Genomic DNA, 17366 nt, shown 5'->3' on the forward strand with positions numbered 1-17366 from the left:
AGCCAGAACCAGCGCCTCGCTAGCTAGTCTTTCACATCAAAGAAATCCAAGGAAGCAAGCATATTCTATGAGCGTGGAACAAGACTACGTTGTGGAAAACCAATGTAAGGTTTCATTCAGTACATGCCCTGTTTCAATGGCCTGCAGAGTTTTATTTTTTTATTTTTTTCGTCCCTTGACTCTTTTGTTGACCAGATTTTTTCTCTTTATATTATAATACATACATACAGATGGAAAATGATGGTATGGACATGGTAGCACGGAAATGCCCCAATCGCGCAGAGTCTCCGGCCATGGATTCCAAAAGCCAGTCGCTTGTTCTGATGAACTTCTTCACGACGTACTAACCCGAGTCAGACTGGTGGTGTCTGCGGAAATAATCCAGCGCCACTCGTTGGCATGCTGAAAACACAGTAAGTTGTGGGTCAAAACACAAAATATTACTACTCCTGTATAAATACATGGGAAACTGCTTCTCCTTCCCTGCGCTTCCTTTCCCCTCATAATCCCTCTGCTAATCCCACCCTCGCCTCGAGAGCCATGGCCGCCGCCGACGACGACGACCAGCTGCACCCGTGGGCAGAGCACGAGACGATGGTTTTCCAACAGCCTGCTCAAGATCGCGCACAGTCTTCCACGGAGTCGTCTCAGAGTATGGCAGGAGATCTCAAGTTTCTCAAACGTTTTGAATTACATGCTCACCTGCGTCTATTTTTGATAGGCAGCGACACAATCACATAATCCAGCGGAGCGCGGAAGAGTGCAAATCTCATTTCAATAGCATGGTTCCTTCACTGGTACGTTTGAGTGCCACCAATGCCTTCATTTTGGTTGTCGCCGCAACGTCTTGCCGGCGGAGGAATGGTTCGACGATGCCATCTCCTTTGTCCCTGCCTCTCTCAAACCCCATCGCTTCTAGCTAGCTATAGCTCATCAATCATGTTCGTGTCAGGTCTAGAGATGGATTGGAGTTTAGGTTGGCGAAAAGCACCAACTAAGGGAGCGAGGCGGCAAGAACAGAGGAAGGTTGAATTCAGTTAGGGCTTGTTCGGTTGTTTCGGATTCATGGCCTGGAATTATTCCTGGCTGGAATGCTTGTGTATTTTGTATAACAATTCATCAGCTGGATTGGTTCCTGCCTCCATTCTGGAATAACCGAACGGCCCCTTAGGGGGAAACGGTTTCTGCTCTTCGATGCCGTTACAATGAAGCTTCCTGCTTCTTATACGCCCCTGGCTGTTCTCCAGCATGCATGGTCGGCCAAGGAGTACTTCCCCGTTAGTCCCCTGTCTGCTCTTCGGCATTCATCGATGACGATATAGCCCTGTTGAGTGGCGAGTGGTGAGAATAAAACGGGAGGGAGATCCTCGAGGTCCCCATTCTAAGAAATATTGACGTAGATGATGCAACTAGTGTGTGTCTCTCTCTCTCTATATATATAGCTCTGTTGGCTTGACTGATAAACTATGGCTGAAAGTATTGTTGACTGATTTGGTGTGAGAAAAAAAATATTGTTCGTTAGCTAAAAAAGTACGGCTTATAAGCCAAGCGAACAGAATATATATATATATATATATATATATATATATATATATATATATATATATATATATATATATATATATATATATATATATATATATATATATATATATATAGTTGTCGTTAGTTTCGTTGTGAGACACGAGCACATATATTTAGTACCTAATATTAAAGACATATATATATATATATATAGTTATAGTTGTCGTTAGTTTCGTTGTGAGACACGAGCACATATATTTAGTAGCTAATATTAAAGACATATACATATATAACGACGACGTACATACTAGGTACCCACTAGCTAGCTAGATCATGCAGCACGTACACACAGACACAGTGATGAATTATTCATGCATGCATGCACGACCTATAAGTCGATCGGTAGGCAGCTGAAAGTGCATGCACCAGCTGGCCACCAACAAATTAAGGCGCGCGGCCGGCCTAGTACTACTAGGCGCATTTGAATCCGGCTGGCACACGGCGGCCGCAGTAGTTGACGAGGAGGGAGAGGTCGACGGCGACGTCGAGGTTGACGCCGAGGACGTTGGCGTTGATGGCGAGGCAGACGCAGACGGCGGCGTCCAGGTCGACCAGGCCGGAGATGAGGGAGCAGCAGGGCTCCTTGGGCGGGCCGCCCACCACCGCGTGGATCAGCCCGTCCAGCACGTCGGCGCACACGCCTAGCTTCACCGCGTTCACCGGGCACTTGCCGTCCGGGATCGGGCACGGGTGACCGCCGCACGCCGCCGCCGGCGCCACGCCCGACGACAGAATTATTAGCAGCAAGGCGCACAGCACCACCGGCGGTACCGCGGTGGTGGTCACGCTGCTGGAAGAACTGGACCGCCTCGCCATTGTTGCTGTTGTGTTAATTGCTACGATACGAGCTAGTGATGATGATACGATGGCTTTTGATCGATCGATCGAGTTGTGCTGATGTGCGATTGATGATCACCATGGAGACTTGGGAGGGTATTTATACCCAAGGATTTTTGGAGGTTACTTCTTGTTGTCAAGCTTAATATATATATATATATATATATATATATATATATATATATATATATATATATATATATATATATATATATATATATATATATATATATATATATATATATATATATATATATATATATATATATATATATATATATATATATATATATATATATATATAACGTATATATACGTATGCAATGCAATAATACCTAACTGCTAGCTGGTGCTAGCTCACGTTGTTCATCGTAGTGCCAAATTTCTTAGATATGTGCACAGCATGCACTGTATATACTAGGCTTGCGTTTGATCTAACCATTTCTATCTAGCTAGCTAATCATATATGTATGTGTCGTCTACTGCGTACGTACGACATAGCAAGATACTACAATATGTATGCAGCCGGCCGGCAGGTAGACGTAGTACGTATATGGCTCGTGCATCCATCTTGCAGCCGCTGTTTCGCGGATTTCGTGGTCAAGAGATGACTACGCTATCGATTAAATTGAACAGATAGATTGCGCAGAATAAGACACAGATAAAATCAAAGTTATTGTGTAAATATATAGTAGTTAATAAGATCACATGCATGAGCATTCAGTTGCCCCACTTGCCCTACTGTAGAATATACATCCATTGTCAATTATTTGCTCACCACTTGCGTTAATGTTAGTGCTTAATTAGCCTAGCTTGTCGTAAACGGAAAAACACCATGCCGAAATTCATTTTCTTTCATTGGCCGCCCATGATTTGTCTTAAGCTCAAAACGTGTTTGCGCCTTAACAAATTTATTGCATCCATTCTTTTCTAAACATTTAAAAAAATCGTCATTTAAAAGTATTATAATCATGGAAATACAAGCGAAGCACACGTTACAAATGAGAATATTTGAAAGTGGCAAACAATTTTATTATTTTCTTTTATATTTCTGATCAAACATCTACTCGATCCCTCTGAGTCGCCAAATAAATCAACTTCTAGAGTTCTCTTAAGTTAAACATTTTCAAATGTAACAAAATTTATTAAGAAAAAACATCAATACTCGTGACATTAAATTAGTACCATTAAATACACCATGAAATATATTTTTATAGTGCTTATTTGGTGTCGTAAATATTGATGATCTTTTATATAAAATACAGTTCAACTTAAAAGGAATTGCCCTATCAAAGGGAGTATGAAATAGTAACCTCTCTGGTTTAAGTGTAGAAGGGAGCTCAACGAAGTAGGCCTAGCTAGCCGACTAGGCATATCTGTTCATCATGAATAATGCATGCGTCCAGCAAACTATCGCAGGTCAAAATGTAATCCCGGATGTATCAACAAGTGGTCATGCGGCAACCGGCCGGTTATATATCACACTAGCTATCTTTCACCTGACCTGGCTGATGACCAGTTCCAAGCGATCCTCGTTCGTTTTCCATCTCCATGCCAAATATACAAACAAAAATGCTATCTTGACAAGAACGTTCAAACGGTTGCCCGTGACCCTCAGCCGGCCAATAACATCCAAACGAGTAAGACAACTATTATTCTAAGTTTCCATCCAGGGACATCTCCATCGACCGACTTTGAATTGCACTTACAATACAACACAAGCACTATCTCTTACACTGTTATACTCCACAAATACATGATAATGCAATCCGGTACATTTGTAATTTTGAATACAGATTTGCATCCCTGGACTATTCCTAACAAATAATTAGCTATTTATCGTACATGCCAAGGTAGTTACCGTGAGTTTGTTGAATTTCTGCCAGAATTGTATTGCTTCCTACAAAATTCTTGACCTTCAAATAGACCCTACACGGTTAACCCTAACAAAACTTTCACTGCCACATCACTGCTAACAGCAAATCAGGCAGCTTCATCATGCCACAACTGCACTCAACAAGAACAGCAAATTAAGAGTGCTTTAATCCCCTATGAGCTTTTGACCTAGCCCCTGACACAGCCATACATCAAGACATTACAAGTACAAAGATGCTGCAAACACTATGTCCCTCTTGATCTTGTTGACTGCCTCCTCGAGTTTTGCTTCTAACTCGGTTTCCCCAATGGACTTGGATGCCAGAATCAGCTGCTGCAGAACCTCCTCCAGCCTCCTGATGGACCTGATCAAGCTTCCTTCAAATACTTGGGTCATCTCCATGATTTGGTAGAACTTTGACCCTCTGGCCCATGAATACACCGCTTCCATTATGTCAGGTCGGAAAGAATTCACAAAACTTTCCACATCAATTTGGATCTATCATTGTCAACAAGAGAAACAAAATACGAGGTTTCAGCATCATGATCCCATTCGTACATGAGGTAGCAATTTGATATGATGGTTCGGTAGCATTAACTACCTTGCATTCAAGCTGAAGGTTAGCAACCCTTCTTGCTGTCTCCTGCAGCTGGTGGAAGAGCAAATCAAGCTCCTCTCTTGGCTTCGGGGCATCCTGGAGCTTCTCCTGCCAAACAAAGCAAGAAAGCAGTGCCACCATCTGCTCTACTGTAGCATCCTTCAGAGCACCACTAAACATAAGCTCCGTCAATGTAAGCTCATCAGCTGAACTTATCTCACAGGCCACTTTGCCCTTCACTTCCACAACATCATCACTCGTAACATATCTGAAATAAAGATGTCTCTTCTTAAGAAATTGGAAGCTTGGTAGGATTATCTGATATACATAATAAAATTTTCCAAATTCACACGGAAACCAGCAGCATGGTATCTTACAGAAGCAACATCAAGCGTATGCACCTAAATTTTACCCAGAAGATTTGGTTATGAGGACACAAACAAGAACACATGATAAAATTATCTTTCAAATTGACAGTGAGATTTTTAGAACTCAATACAGAACAGACAAAAATTCCTATTTTATTTAAAATCAAACCACAGTGCAAGATGCTTCTAATTTGGTCAAAATATCCTACTAGTTATGTGCTGTGTCTGTCTTTTCACATCCAAATATCAGATGCCCATGTAGTATATGCTTCTACACACAAAAAAATTGCATTCACAGCAGCAATTTTGTTGACGGAAATATTATACTTTTAGCAGATCAAGGATTATATATGTAAGTAGGGCACTTCATCTTAAAGGTACAAAATCAGCAAAATCTGAAAAAGAATCATTTTATGTCAGAAAAAAATGCAATACCCCAGCCTGCGAAGAACACGTTTCCGGGCCTTGAGTTCATCCTTGAAAGCTAAAGCTGTGGAAGACCGCATTGTTTTCTTTATGGACTTTATTTTGGCTGATAGTTCTTGCTTAGCATGAAAGACTTTCAGCTTTTGCTGGATATGTGGAGAGTTACGGATATTGTGCTTCTCAAACAAGCTCTCCAGAGCTTCTATTCGTCTGGTAGCTTTCCGAAATGATTTCGATTGTACCTAAAAAGAATAGGTTTTATTAGAAAAACATAAACAGAGGAAATCTGACAACATGCCTAAGCATTTTCTTACTTTCATATCTTCTTCTGGATCCAATAGAGGCACCCCATCTTTAGCAAACCTTGAAAGGACTTCTTCAACTTTCCTCAAGGTGTTTTCTCGAGCTTCTACAGGCAAAAGATCCTTAGGTATGTACATCCGTATGCTGCTTAGTCCATCAATCTGTTTTATTTAGTTGGACCCCATCATTAGCAAAGGGGCAGCTTAGCAAGGAGATAAAACGATCAGAAGTGGTGAAATGTGCAAAGTAAATAACCTGTGAAAGTGACAATGAAACTACAACTGGTTCTCCACGCGCTTTCAGAGGAACAACCTTCATTGTTTTCTTACCATTGTTGTCCTTAGTTACAGAACATCTGGTAAGGACATCAACCCTGTAATCAGAATCCTCAGGTCTCCTATCTGCAAGAGCAAAACCAAAGTAAGGTGAACAGCTACTTTTCCATTTCAACAGTGACTTTTAAAGACATAGATGAATAACATCACTAATCTGACTGTTTCAGGAATTAAAACCAGGTGTACTTGCAGCAAGTGGTTGACATTTGGAGATGCACAAAATCCACTCCATAAAAGAGAGGTCCTAACATACAGTTACAGTCTAAAAACCACCAAACATTCTGCAATTCAAGCTGATGAAGCTATGCTACAGGAATAGTTGGTGCGAAACAAACCAAAATCAAGCCTATTTAGATCAGATTGTCAAGAAAGGTAAAACTATATCTGTACATTTTTCAGGATAAGTAAAGTCCCTCTCATTTGAGATCAGAATGGTTTCTCAGTCCTATGTGTAACTCTGAAGCTCAGCTGCCAGTCAATTCATCATCAAAGCTAGAGACCTAGACAAACTGACAAGGGTACCCATGCCACAATTGGCAAAACTCATGGACATGAGCAGATCATAGGACAACCATGAATGAACCTAGATTATCAGAAAAACATAGCAGTGAACAGTGAGAAGGAATATATGCTGCTTAAGCCTGAATCCCTTCCCAATCCACCACAAAACATATAACAACATGAATCCTGTCATGGAATGCATTACCAAACAAGTTGTAGGTAAATCATTCTGTATTTATTCTAAACAAATATACAAAATAGAAAATCATATTACAGGAATAGATTGAAATGAGATTATCGTTTTAACTTATGTACCTTCACCATGGGATTTCACTTTTTCAAAGTTTATTATAATTCCCCATGTGACATTTTCATCAATAGAAAAGTTGGCTGGCTCATCTGTACTATATTCAATGCGGACAAGCCTTCCAGGTTGCAAGAAAGGCAGAACATGTTTTGGAGAGAGGACAATATCATGGACATCCTTCTTTAAACTCCTGTGCTGCTGTAAGAGATCATAATAATCCTTCAAGCTCTCCTCTTCCTCAATGACCATGGAATTTCTCTCTGATTCCAGTTCCTTGATTTGCTTCTGCACAAAATTCAAACAGGGTGCTATTGTAAGTTTCAAGAAATGCTTTAGGTGGGGTTTCTGTGTGTGTGTTTTTAATAAAAGTCCCTATGGTGACCAAAAGGCAATAATATAGGTGCCAACATTCAGTCTATCAGGCTACCAGCGCAAATTATTAATCTGGCTTGTAATGGTCCAAAAGTGATCTTAGTGCATAGGTGCATCTCTGAAGCACTCTGGAATGTATCAAATAATGTTCTTTTTTTTAACACGAAACATCATACATAGGGAAAAACTAAACCACAGTGGGGTGGGAAGGAATATTTTAAACTTTGGAGAAAGGATGGCCTGTTTTTGGCCTTTATACAAAGTATAACAATCAACTTTACTGCCCAAGTGATTATTCCCTTAACACACTTGCTAAACTACAACCTAAAGGGCCCATTAAAATAAGTTCGCAGAAACATATGAAGTGTGAACTGTGGCGCAGGTACAGGAAAACAGTGTAATATTATAAGTTTCAATGGGCAACGAGTTAATGAATGGATGAATTATGTGGTTCATAGCTGTCAAGGATAAAGGTGTAATGTATGTCAGATGACCACGAAAAACACTTAGGAGCATACGTAAAATTCTCCATTTCAAAGAAAAGAAAATACCTCAAGATCAGGGAGAGAACGATCAGCCTGAAATTGATAAAATGAATGCCGGAGGAGCTTTTCTGGATCCCCATCCTCAGATCGCATTTGATTTAACAGCATGTTGTAGCTCAGATGAAAGGCACTAACAAACAGAAAGGTAGTTGTGTGAGCGCATGCAGAACAGAACATAATTCCACACATAAAAGCGACAATAAACATATTGACGCAAAAGAATGAAACAGAGGGCAGATCTGAATTTGAGCATTGGTATGCTAACTCGATATTTTAAGGGTGCAAGGAACAGGCATAACACAAATGACTAGCATTATCTGCAGAATATAAGAACAATGTTAACCAAGAACATTATCGCACTGGGAGGATTTGTCCATCTCAGTCTTAATCTTGTGTTCCGGATTTCTTTCATGCACCACTCAACCAAACTGGATTAAGTTGTTCAAGCTTCTTTGTTCTAAATGTGCCAGAAAAGCCAGGATTCCATGATACTGACCTGTTCAAACTATCAGCACTTCCTTTCAGCATCATTTTGGCAGTTGAAGGTTCCATTTTCTCATCCACCATCAGTATACAGATACCACGCTGATCAATACCTCGACGACCAGCACGGCCACTCATTTGGATGTACTCTCCACTCGACAACCATCTGAATCGGTCTCCGTCAAATTTTCGCACATTGGTAAACACAACAGTCTTTGCAGGCATGTTCAAACCAATACTGAATGTTTCTGTGGCAAACAAACACTATAACACCATGTTTTAATCTCAGCAAGAAATAAAAAGGCACAACACACAGCATAGTCTTAAGAAAGATAGAAAGAAAGCATATATAAAATGCTCAGTGGAAGCGCAGCATCATTAGGGAGAATATGTATAATAGAACATGTGAACGCATTTCTCAAGGTATAAAGACAGTCCATGACATTAGTCAGAGATGAGAACCACTCTGATCTAAAAATAACTAAATAAAATAGTTTATTAAATCTGTTATTTCAGACCTCGTGCCCTCCCTCCCACACTCTCTATTTAAATTTGAAGTGCAATTGAACATAGAAGCCTAGAATCACCTAAAATCTGATCTATCCATTTCACGTTTCACATCGAATTGGTCTCTTCATATGGAACTAAAATACAGTAGCAACAAGCAGAATCTACTCTATAATAGGAATCAAGAAATACAGCCTAACCTTTTGATGCACGAAATTCTTGCTTGATGTAAAGTGCAAAATGTATATAAGAAGTTATGAACATCTATGTCTTACTATCATTGCTCCAAATAAAAAGTTCTGTATGAGTGTTCAAATACCACTAGCAATAAGCTACTTATGAGGCTAAGAAATAACAGGAACTTGAGGCATCATGAGATTCATAAAATGTGCTAACCTTAATGAGACCCTCCTGGAAGAGTATCTCAATGACTTCCTTTAAAATGGGCAACAGACCAGAATGATGCACGCCAATGCCGCGTTTCAGTAAGGGGAGCATGTTTGAAACCTGCGTATCGAAAGCTCCAGTGGCTCAGTTTTAAGATAAATTATCAACCCATAGCATTGCCTACCAGTACTGCTACTGGTTCGTATATTACAAATAGAAATGTATACCGCTGTAGATAGCTTAAAAAACATAAAACTGCAATCTCACAGTAATATCTACAGTGCTAAATTCCATTGTGTTAGTTGCTTGAGATCAGAAACTGATACATAAATGAGAACTTGCCTGAGGAAGCTTTTTATCATCATCAGAAAGCATATCCATAGCACTCCAAAAAATTGTTTCAATGTTTGCCTTCTCGTCATCCTCATTCAAGTCCATCTTAGCCATCTATCACAATGAAAGATAGTCAAAATCAACTGAATTAACTCAATTTCTTTTTCCTACAGACCACAGAATTTTCCAGTTCTCTAAATTGACTAATAATAATCTACAAAAGAGCATACCTGCATAGCAAGAAATTCGCATTCCCTTTTGCTAAAGCTGAAAAGTATTACAGGATCATATTGGCGCTGAATTATCATTTTCACCATCTTGAATATGTCACTTTCCTCACTAGATTTCCCTGCCATGATAACTTTCTGCCACTTCCCGTTTTCCTTCTTCTTGGCACTGTCGCTAGCAGGGACAAGGGCATTCAATGCTTTCTGAAAACTGTCCTCTCTGAACTTGCCCTTCTCATCCACTACAAGGTATAATCCATCCCCTCCAGAAGGAAATACATAGTGCTGAAGAGGCGTAGGTCTATAGTCGGTGTAAACTATATGACAGGGTTGCTTATGTACCTGAAAAATAGAATAACCTCCATTATTAACAAAATGGCATATGTTCTTAAAGCATATGTGGATGCTTGACCATGTCTATAGACGCCTTGTAACAAATACATGAGTTCAAAGCCAAAACCATGGCAATAGAGACATGGAGACAAATAGGCAACCTTGGGAACAGACCTTAGCTACCCAATCAGCAAACTCCTTGGCATTAGGTACAGTCGCTGAGAGGAAGACAAAGCGTGAGTTCTTGGGAGCCATCACTATACTCTCCTCCCAAACCACTCCTCTCTCTCTATCCCGCATGTAATGCACCTCATCAAATATAATCCAAGCAACTTCCCTCATGACCTCAGATCCCTTGTATTGCATGCTCCGCCAAATTTCTGTAGTCATGACCTGCAAAGTCAGGGCTTGCTTTTAAGCTCCAAGCATAAATATACAAGCAATTGAAAGAGTAGTGAGGACAGGAGGTAGTACCAGACAAGAGGCATTAGGCTCAATCGTGACATCCCCTGTCATGAGACCAACATCAGAGAACTCTTCTTTGAACTCTCTGTACTTTTGGTTGCTCAGTGCCTTGATTGGAGATGTATAGATGACCCGCTGCTTGTTGAGCAAAGACATTGCTATTGCATACAACGCGACCACTGTCTTTCCGGCAGACGTATGAGCTGAAACCTGGGAATCCCCAAAAGGGAAGTAGAGAAAGATTTTTTATAAGTGACAAACAACTTAGCTGATGAAAGGAGAACTGATTTGACCATATATATAGAAGCACAAAGCATGATTGTTTAGCAAGAAAATAGTTGGACTACGAGGCGTGGTCTGATTATCATACAGCTCGTACAATAGGAGGAACTGTGAATTACAGAATTTACTATCAGCATTCAGCAACCATGGATGCTAATTGGCCATCAGCAATAGACGGATCAATAAAAGCCCAATGAGAGGCACGTTTTTACGCAGTAGTAATGATAGGTATTTTAAAAAGTTAAACCTGAGAAGCTAAAATGGTAGCCTTCCTTTAGTGGACCTAATTTGAGGTGGTTGCTACCTAATCCTATCCAGAGGGGTCATTTGAATTGAACTAAAAAAGATACTAATTTGACACATGCACCGAGCTGGGTGGTCAAACGAAATGCACTGAGACAAGAAAAACTTGGAGCCGATATGGTACCATAACGGATTCGCCATTGTCGAGGCAGCGTATGGCCTCGGACTGGAAGGGGTCGAGCTGGAAGGGGAACTTCTTTGCAGGCTCAGAGGCGTCAGCGCCGCCGGCAATGGCGCGGGACGTAGAGGCGGACGCATCGTAGCCCTCGGGGTATGAGACGTCGTGCACGCAGGCGACTGGTTCCGCGGCCGCGAGGGTGGTGGAGGCGGGAGGCTCCCGGGTGGCGGCGGGAGCGCGCGGCGCCTTGAGAGGAGAGGCCTGCTCGGCGGCTCCGGGGCCGTCCGGGGCCTTGCGCTTGGGAGTGTCCATGGCGACGACGTATGCGGTGGCGGCGGCGGCGACCGGGAGCTCTAGGGTTTAATGAGGCCTGCTCGGCGGCTCCCGGGCCGTCGCGCGCGAGAAGGAGCGGGGGATGTCCCGTGTGACTGCAAGCTGGACCCACCTGTCTGTAGTCCTCTAAGGTTGCTTTACATATAGCAAAGAGGTCGCTTCTGTCCGTAGAAAACGTATTTCGGTCGTAAAGAAGGCGGCACGAAAAAATTACTTCCTCAAGTTTGGTCTAAAGTTTGACAAAACTAATGAATATAGACCAAACTATGTTAGTCGATTAACATGTAACCAGAAAACAAGAGATGGAGGCAGAACGGCCGGTGCTTCCGAGTTCCGAGGCACGACAATATCAATTGCCGAGGCGATGGCAACATTCAACATCAAGCGAAGCAACAGGTTGAAACTGGCGCCACGGACCTCGGTTGCTTGGTTAGTATAATTTCGTAGCAAGAACTTGGACTCTGGGGTCGTATACGAGCTTGAGAATCCTTAACCCATGGGGCGATATACGAGCTTGAGAATCCTTAACCCGTGGAAGGCTAGGTGCGTCATTGTAAAATACCTCTTCCTCTTACCTTAAATACAAAGATACGCAAGTCTTTTGCGTATTTGAGAAAAAAATAAAATCCACATATAACAAGATTCAAGTACTGACTCTAAGTAAATCAATTTATAGAGTTATCTTAAGTCAGAATTTTTAAATTCGACCAATTCTATAGAAGAGAGTGCTAAGATTTATGATACCAAATCAATACTCTTTTCTATAAATTTTATCAAACATAAAAAGGTTCATTTAAAACAATTATAGAAATTGATTTATATAAATATGAAGGGAGTAAGAAATAAATAAAACGTACCATGCCTAGGAAAAAAAGTAAAAGTTCAAATTACTCCCCTTAATTGGTATATGTCTAGAAAACCTAGTAACAGGTGCTTCGTTCAATTTACTCCCCTAACTATGTCAATTGGTCTAATTTACTTTTTATACAAGTTTTTTTTTTGCCGCATATAAAGTTTGTGTTACTTTTAATTGTTAGGTGGTACATATATCATACTAAATGTTAAAAGATACATCTTAAATTTTTTTCCATCGTTATTATGTTGTGTTCTTTGGGGATATAATAATAAATTAATACTAGATATAAATTTATGACACATAATGATTAAAAATTCATGATGTAACTTTTAACAAAAAATATGATGTCTCTATCATCTCACAAAAATTGAAATAAAAAAAAACAACTTGTATGTTAAGGGGTAAACCGAACTAGCAGAAATAGTTGAGAGTAAATTGAACAAAAACAGATTGTATGAATTATCTGGACATAGTCCAAACATAGGAAATGGGTGTAATCCGTAACTTTTAAAAAAGAACCATGATATATATATACACGTGTTTGAACGACGTGCAAAAGTCGACATGCTATGCTAAAAAAAAGAGTCAACTGTTTAAGTCTATATTGTCACTATGTCAGAATCGATTTCCAGAGGCGGCTAACCACACCATCTCTACAAATCATGTATTTATAGGAGCGGTTTTCAGACCGTCCGTACAAATCGATTTGTAGGGCGGCTGGTGTTATCAGTCGCCCCTACAAATCGATTTGTAGAGGCAGCTGGTAACACCAGCCGCCCCTACAAAATCGATTTGCAGGGATTGCTACAGTACCAGCCGCCCCTATAGTACCTATTTGTATGGGCGGCTACAGTACCAACCGTCCCTATAAATCGATTTTCTACCAAAAACAATTTTAAATTACCAACACGTGCTGAGGCACTGGTCCAGGTGAAGGGCCTGGCTGTTGCTAGAAAAAAATGTCAAAATAAACAATGAGTGTAATAATTTTGCATTGCCTTAAATGGAAACCAACACAAAACACTCATTAACTTCAGATGAGGCAAAATTCTGCTCATCAACCCTCAAAAGTAGCATACACTTAAGCAAGAAAATTTTCAAATACATGGGGGCGAGGGGCTACATGTTCAGACATACCACAATATATCCAACATTACATTTCTTTTGTTCAAACACAGCACCAAAACAAGGGAAACCAAATATTTGCTATTTTGCAGTCTTAATGGCACAAGGGCGTGCAAGTGAGACAGGTGATAAGTTTAAAAATTCCAACATAATGTACCAAATACTTGATGCAACGAACTGGGCACTCAAAACTACAAACCACTGAGAAGCTTCTCCAAGCACAACTGGCCTATAGGGTTGTTCACGTACATGTGATGCTAAAACAAGGATTTCCTGAATCGCCGGATCCGAGCCACGACAGCCGCCGCTGCCGTGCTGTTGCCTGAAGAGATGCCCGTTGCCGCCGCCGTGCCATTGCCAGAAGAGGCGCCGCCGCCACCACTGTCGTGCCGTGGTCGAAAGAGACGCCCGCCGCCGGATCTGCTGCTGCTGGCACTGAGGAGAAGCGCCGCTAGGGCCGGCCGGAGGGGGAGGTGGAGGGTGCTGTTCGGAGGTGGATGTGGAGGTGGAGGGCGCCACCGGAGGTGGAGGGGGTCGGCCGGAGGTGGAGGTGGATCTGCTGTAGCCGGAGGGGAAGGGCGCAACTCGGGGTGGGGAAGAGTGCCGGTGGTGCTGAGGGAGAAGGAGAAGGGGCGCCGCTCTGGCGTACGCGAGAAGAGAGAGAGAGAGAGAGAGAGAGAGAGAGAGAGAGAGAGGAGTGCGGCGTACAAGAGCTAGAGAGGTCCTCGTCTAAAATATTGGAACGGGGTGTGAAAGGTTCAAGATGCCCAAGAGAGGGGTAAATTGGGTTAATTCTAAATTTCTTTGCAATAATTAAATCCTATGGTTAGCCCAATTAACTCCTTGTGCCTAGATAGTGTTTCTAATTGTTCTACCGCACAAAAGACTTGCAACCTAAGTTTCAATCCTACTCTAGCATGACAATTCTATGAATGTAAAGACAAGAATTGAATTGCACAAAGTAAATGCTCAAAGTAAATAGAGAGGGAGGAACGCGGTGATGTTTTGCCGAGGTATCGGAGAGTCGTCACTCCCCACTAGTCCTCGTTGGAGCACCCGCACAAGGGTGTAGCTCTCCCTTGATCCACGTAAGGATCAAGTGCTCTTTACGGGTTGATTCTTCGACACTCTGTCGCGGTGAATCATCCACAACCGCTCACAACGTGAGTTGGGTCACCCACAAGCTCCGCCGGGTGATCACCGAACTCTCAATCACCACCAAGCCGTCTAGGTGATGGCGATCACCAAGAGTAACAAGCACGAACTCTCACTTGACCACGACAAGCCTAATGAGAAGGGTGGATGCACACTTTGCTACTCTTGATCTCACTAATAAGGGCTCTCTTTGGGATTCTCAAATCTCAATCACCTCACTAGGACCTTGCTCTTCTTGTCACTCTCTAAGGTGTTTCTCAGCTGTTGGAATAAGCAAAAGTACCCCCACACACGAGCGGAGGTTGTATTTATAACACCGGCTAAAAAACGAACCGTTATGTGCCTCTGTGGGGTGACTGAACGCTCCGGTCATGTTGACCGGACGCACCAGTCAGTATACCCCGAGCTCCAGTGGTTATGAGTTGACCGGACGCTGGCAGCATCCGATCAACACTGACCGGACGCGTCTGGTCACGTTTTCCCCTCACTGGAACCTTACTGATGTCTATCGAACACTGGACCTCCAGAGTCCGGTCACTTACTGAGCAGCATCTGGTCAGTAACCAGAACCTGATCAACGTCCGGTCAGCATTGACTGGACGCGTCCGATCAAGATTCTTCCTCTTTGGGACCTTACTAGAGTCGATCGGACACTGGCCCTCAGCGTCCGGTACCATGACCTCGCAGCGTCCGGTCATCTCTAGACGATTTCACCTTGGTCAAATGAACTGACCGGACCCTGAGCCAGCGTTCGGTCACACCGGAGCCAGCGTCCGGTCAGCATTTAACCCTCCATTCAGTTCCAACTTTCGAACATATGTGAATGAAGTTTGCTCCATTGGATCAAAGGGTTGTTGTGGAGCTACCTAGTGCTAGTTTTAACAAGTGTGCACCACACCTAACTTACTAGACTCACCTAGGTCAAGCTACCCATTCATACCCCCTTAATAGTACGGCCAAAGGAAAAATAAAGTCCTAAACTACTCTAAGTGCCTCTCCAACTCCAATAGACACTTAGAACTAGTCCATCCTTAACCTTGTCGTCCATCCTTTGAAAACCGAAACGATTTCCATCGTAGGGCATGACAACCATGATTGCCCAATCGATCTCTATTACTGTGACCTAACTCAATTATTTCTGTAAAACACACATTAGTCACAGTAATCACGTATTGTCATTAATCACCGAAACCCAACTAGGGGCCTAGATGCTTTCAATCTCCCCATTTTTGGTGATTGATGACAATACTACCTCGAGTATGTGAAAAGATGAGGTTTTTAACATGCTTGGTTCATATAAGCTTTTGGCAATAAGAACAAAAGTGTTAGACAAGCTTATATGACCCAAGCCGTTATGATGTACTCAAAAGATATGAAATATGCATGAGTACAAGTAATAAAGCTCATTTACATCGGAGTAAAGCGTGGAAGCAAAGGCAAATGAGCAAAACACAAGTGATACGATATATAAAGAATTCAAAGTAGAGAGCACACATGTCATATATCATGATCACGTAGATATCACTATCACATAGATATAGTAGTAGACATGAATGCATAATGTATCACACACACAAAAGCATAATAGTGTATCTCACAAATAGAAACTCCAAATATAAATAGATAAGCTAATATAATAACTAAGCTCCCCCTAGATAAGTAGCTTCCCCTAAGCCTAACATACTCGAACCCTCTCTCCCTTTGGCGTCAAACACCAAAACCTACGGGTCTGTCAGCGGGGCTACAGCGGACGAGCCGAGCGCTGAGGTACGAGGAGCAAGGTGGAACTGGGTGCCATCATCGTCTGATTCAGAGCTCTAAGTTGTCTGACCCTCTGTAACTGGTAGTGATGCAGAAGCAGTCTGGGTCGGATCAGGAACTAGTGCTGTTGTAGGCTGAGCTGGTATAACTGAAGCAGCTGGCTCTGATGATGCCACGGAGGAGGGGAGCGTCTCTGTCATCGTTGTGATAGGTGCAGCCATAGAAGGACCTAGAATATGCAGGTATGGAGGAGTGGGCTACCCTATCAACTCACTGAAGGAGGCTCCAAGACTCCTGGAGACTGAAGTGTTTGACTCAAGTAGCGACGACGTCTGTGCCGGTGTGAAGCCTGTCTGAAGTGGAGTGAACTGCGGGGCTACCACTGGCGAAGCGAACCACTGAGACACCTGCTCTGTCGATGAAGCATACTGTGCTAGTGGCTGTCCCTGACTCTGAAGCCCACTAGGCTGTAACGCTGGAGTCATCGAAGTGGTAGCAGGCTGACCAAGCTAGGGTGAAGCCTATGGTGGTGGGGCCCCAATCGTCTACACTACATGCTGCATGAACCCGAGAAGCTGCTGTTGCATGAGGATCTGCTGTTGATGCATAGCCTACTGCTGCTACTGTAGTGCCTGTGTCTACTGCT

General features: G+C 42.4%; 2 protein-coding genes across 2 annotated transcripts; both read right to left on the reverse strand.

The window, feature by feature from the left end:
- Nucleotides 1-1995: 1995 nt before the first annotated feature.
- On the reverse strand, nt 1996-2400 carry LOC136525456 (pEARLI1-like lipid transfer protein 2). Its single transcript, XM_066518436.1, has one exon. The coding sequence runs from the start codon at nt 2398-2400 to the stop codon at nt 1996-1998; it is 405 nt and encodes a 134-aa protein (XP_066374533.1).
- Nucleotides 2401-4146: 1746 nt separating this feature from the next.
- On the reverse strand, nt 4147-11923 carry LOC136527085 (DExH-box ATP-dependent RNA helicase DExH9-like). The gene is made up of 14 exons (XM_066519705.1): nt 11497-11923; nt 10797-10997; nt 10497-10715; nt 9993-10331; nt 9772-9876; nt 9439-9549; nt 8549-8799; nt 8059-8182; nt 7144-7420; nt 6248-6393; nt 6004-6153; nt 5699-5931; nt 4899-5163; nt 4147-4795 (listed from the first exon to the last, which is right to left on the reverse strand). The coding sequence occupies exons 1-14, from the start codon at nt 11800-11802 to the stop codon at nt 4517-4519; spliced, it is 3006 nt and encodes a 1001-aa protein (XP_066375802.1). The 5' UTR covers nt 11803-11923; the 3' UTR covers nt 4147-4516.
- Nucleotides 11924-17366: the final 5443 nt, after the last annotated feature.

The sequence above is a fragment of the Miscanthus floridulus genome, chromosome 19, assembly GCF_019320115.1.
Source record: "Miscanthus floridulus cultivar M001 chromosome 19, ASM1932011v1, whole genome shotgun sequence".
Taxonomy (NCBI): Eukaryota; Viridiplantae; Streptophyta; class Magnoliopsida; order Poales; family Poaceae; genus Miscanthus; species Miscanthus floridulus.

Bases quoted from the DNA above. Each gene is read 5' to 3' on its own strand.
- LOC136525456 (XM_066518436.1), bottom strand. From the start codon at position 2,400: ATGGCGAGGCGGTCCAGTTCTTCCAGCAGCGTGACCACCACCGCGGTA.
- LOC136527085 (XM_066519705.1), bottom strand. From the start codon at position 11,802: ATGGACACTCCCAAGCGCAAGGCCCCGGACGGCCCCGGAGCCGCCGAG. The intron at 10,332-10,496 runs GTCTGTTCCCAA...TCTATTTTTCAG, and splicing joins TTGCTGATTGGGTAGCTAAG to GTACATAAGCAACCCTGTCA. The intron at 7,421-8,058 runs GTATTTTCTTTT...AATTTTGTGCAG, and splicing joins GTTCTCTCCCTGATCTTGAG to AAGCAAATCAAGGAACTGGA.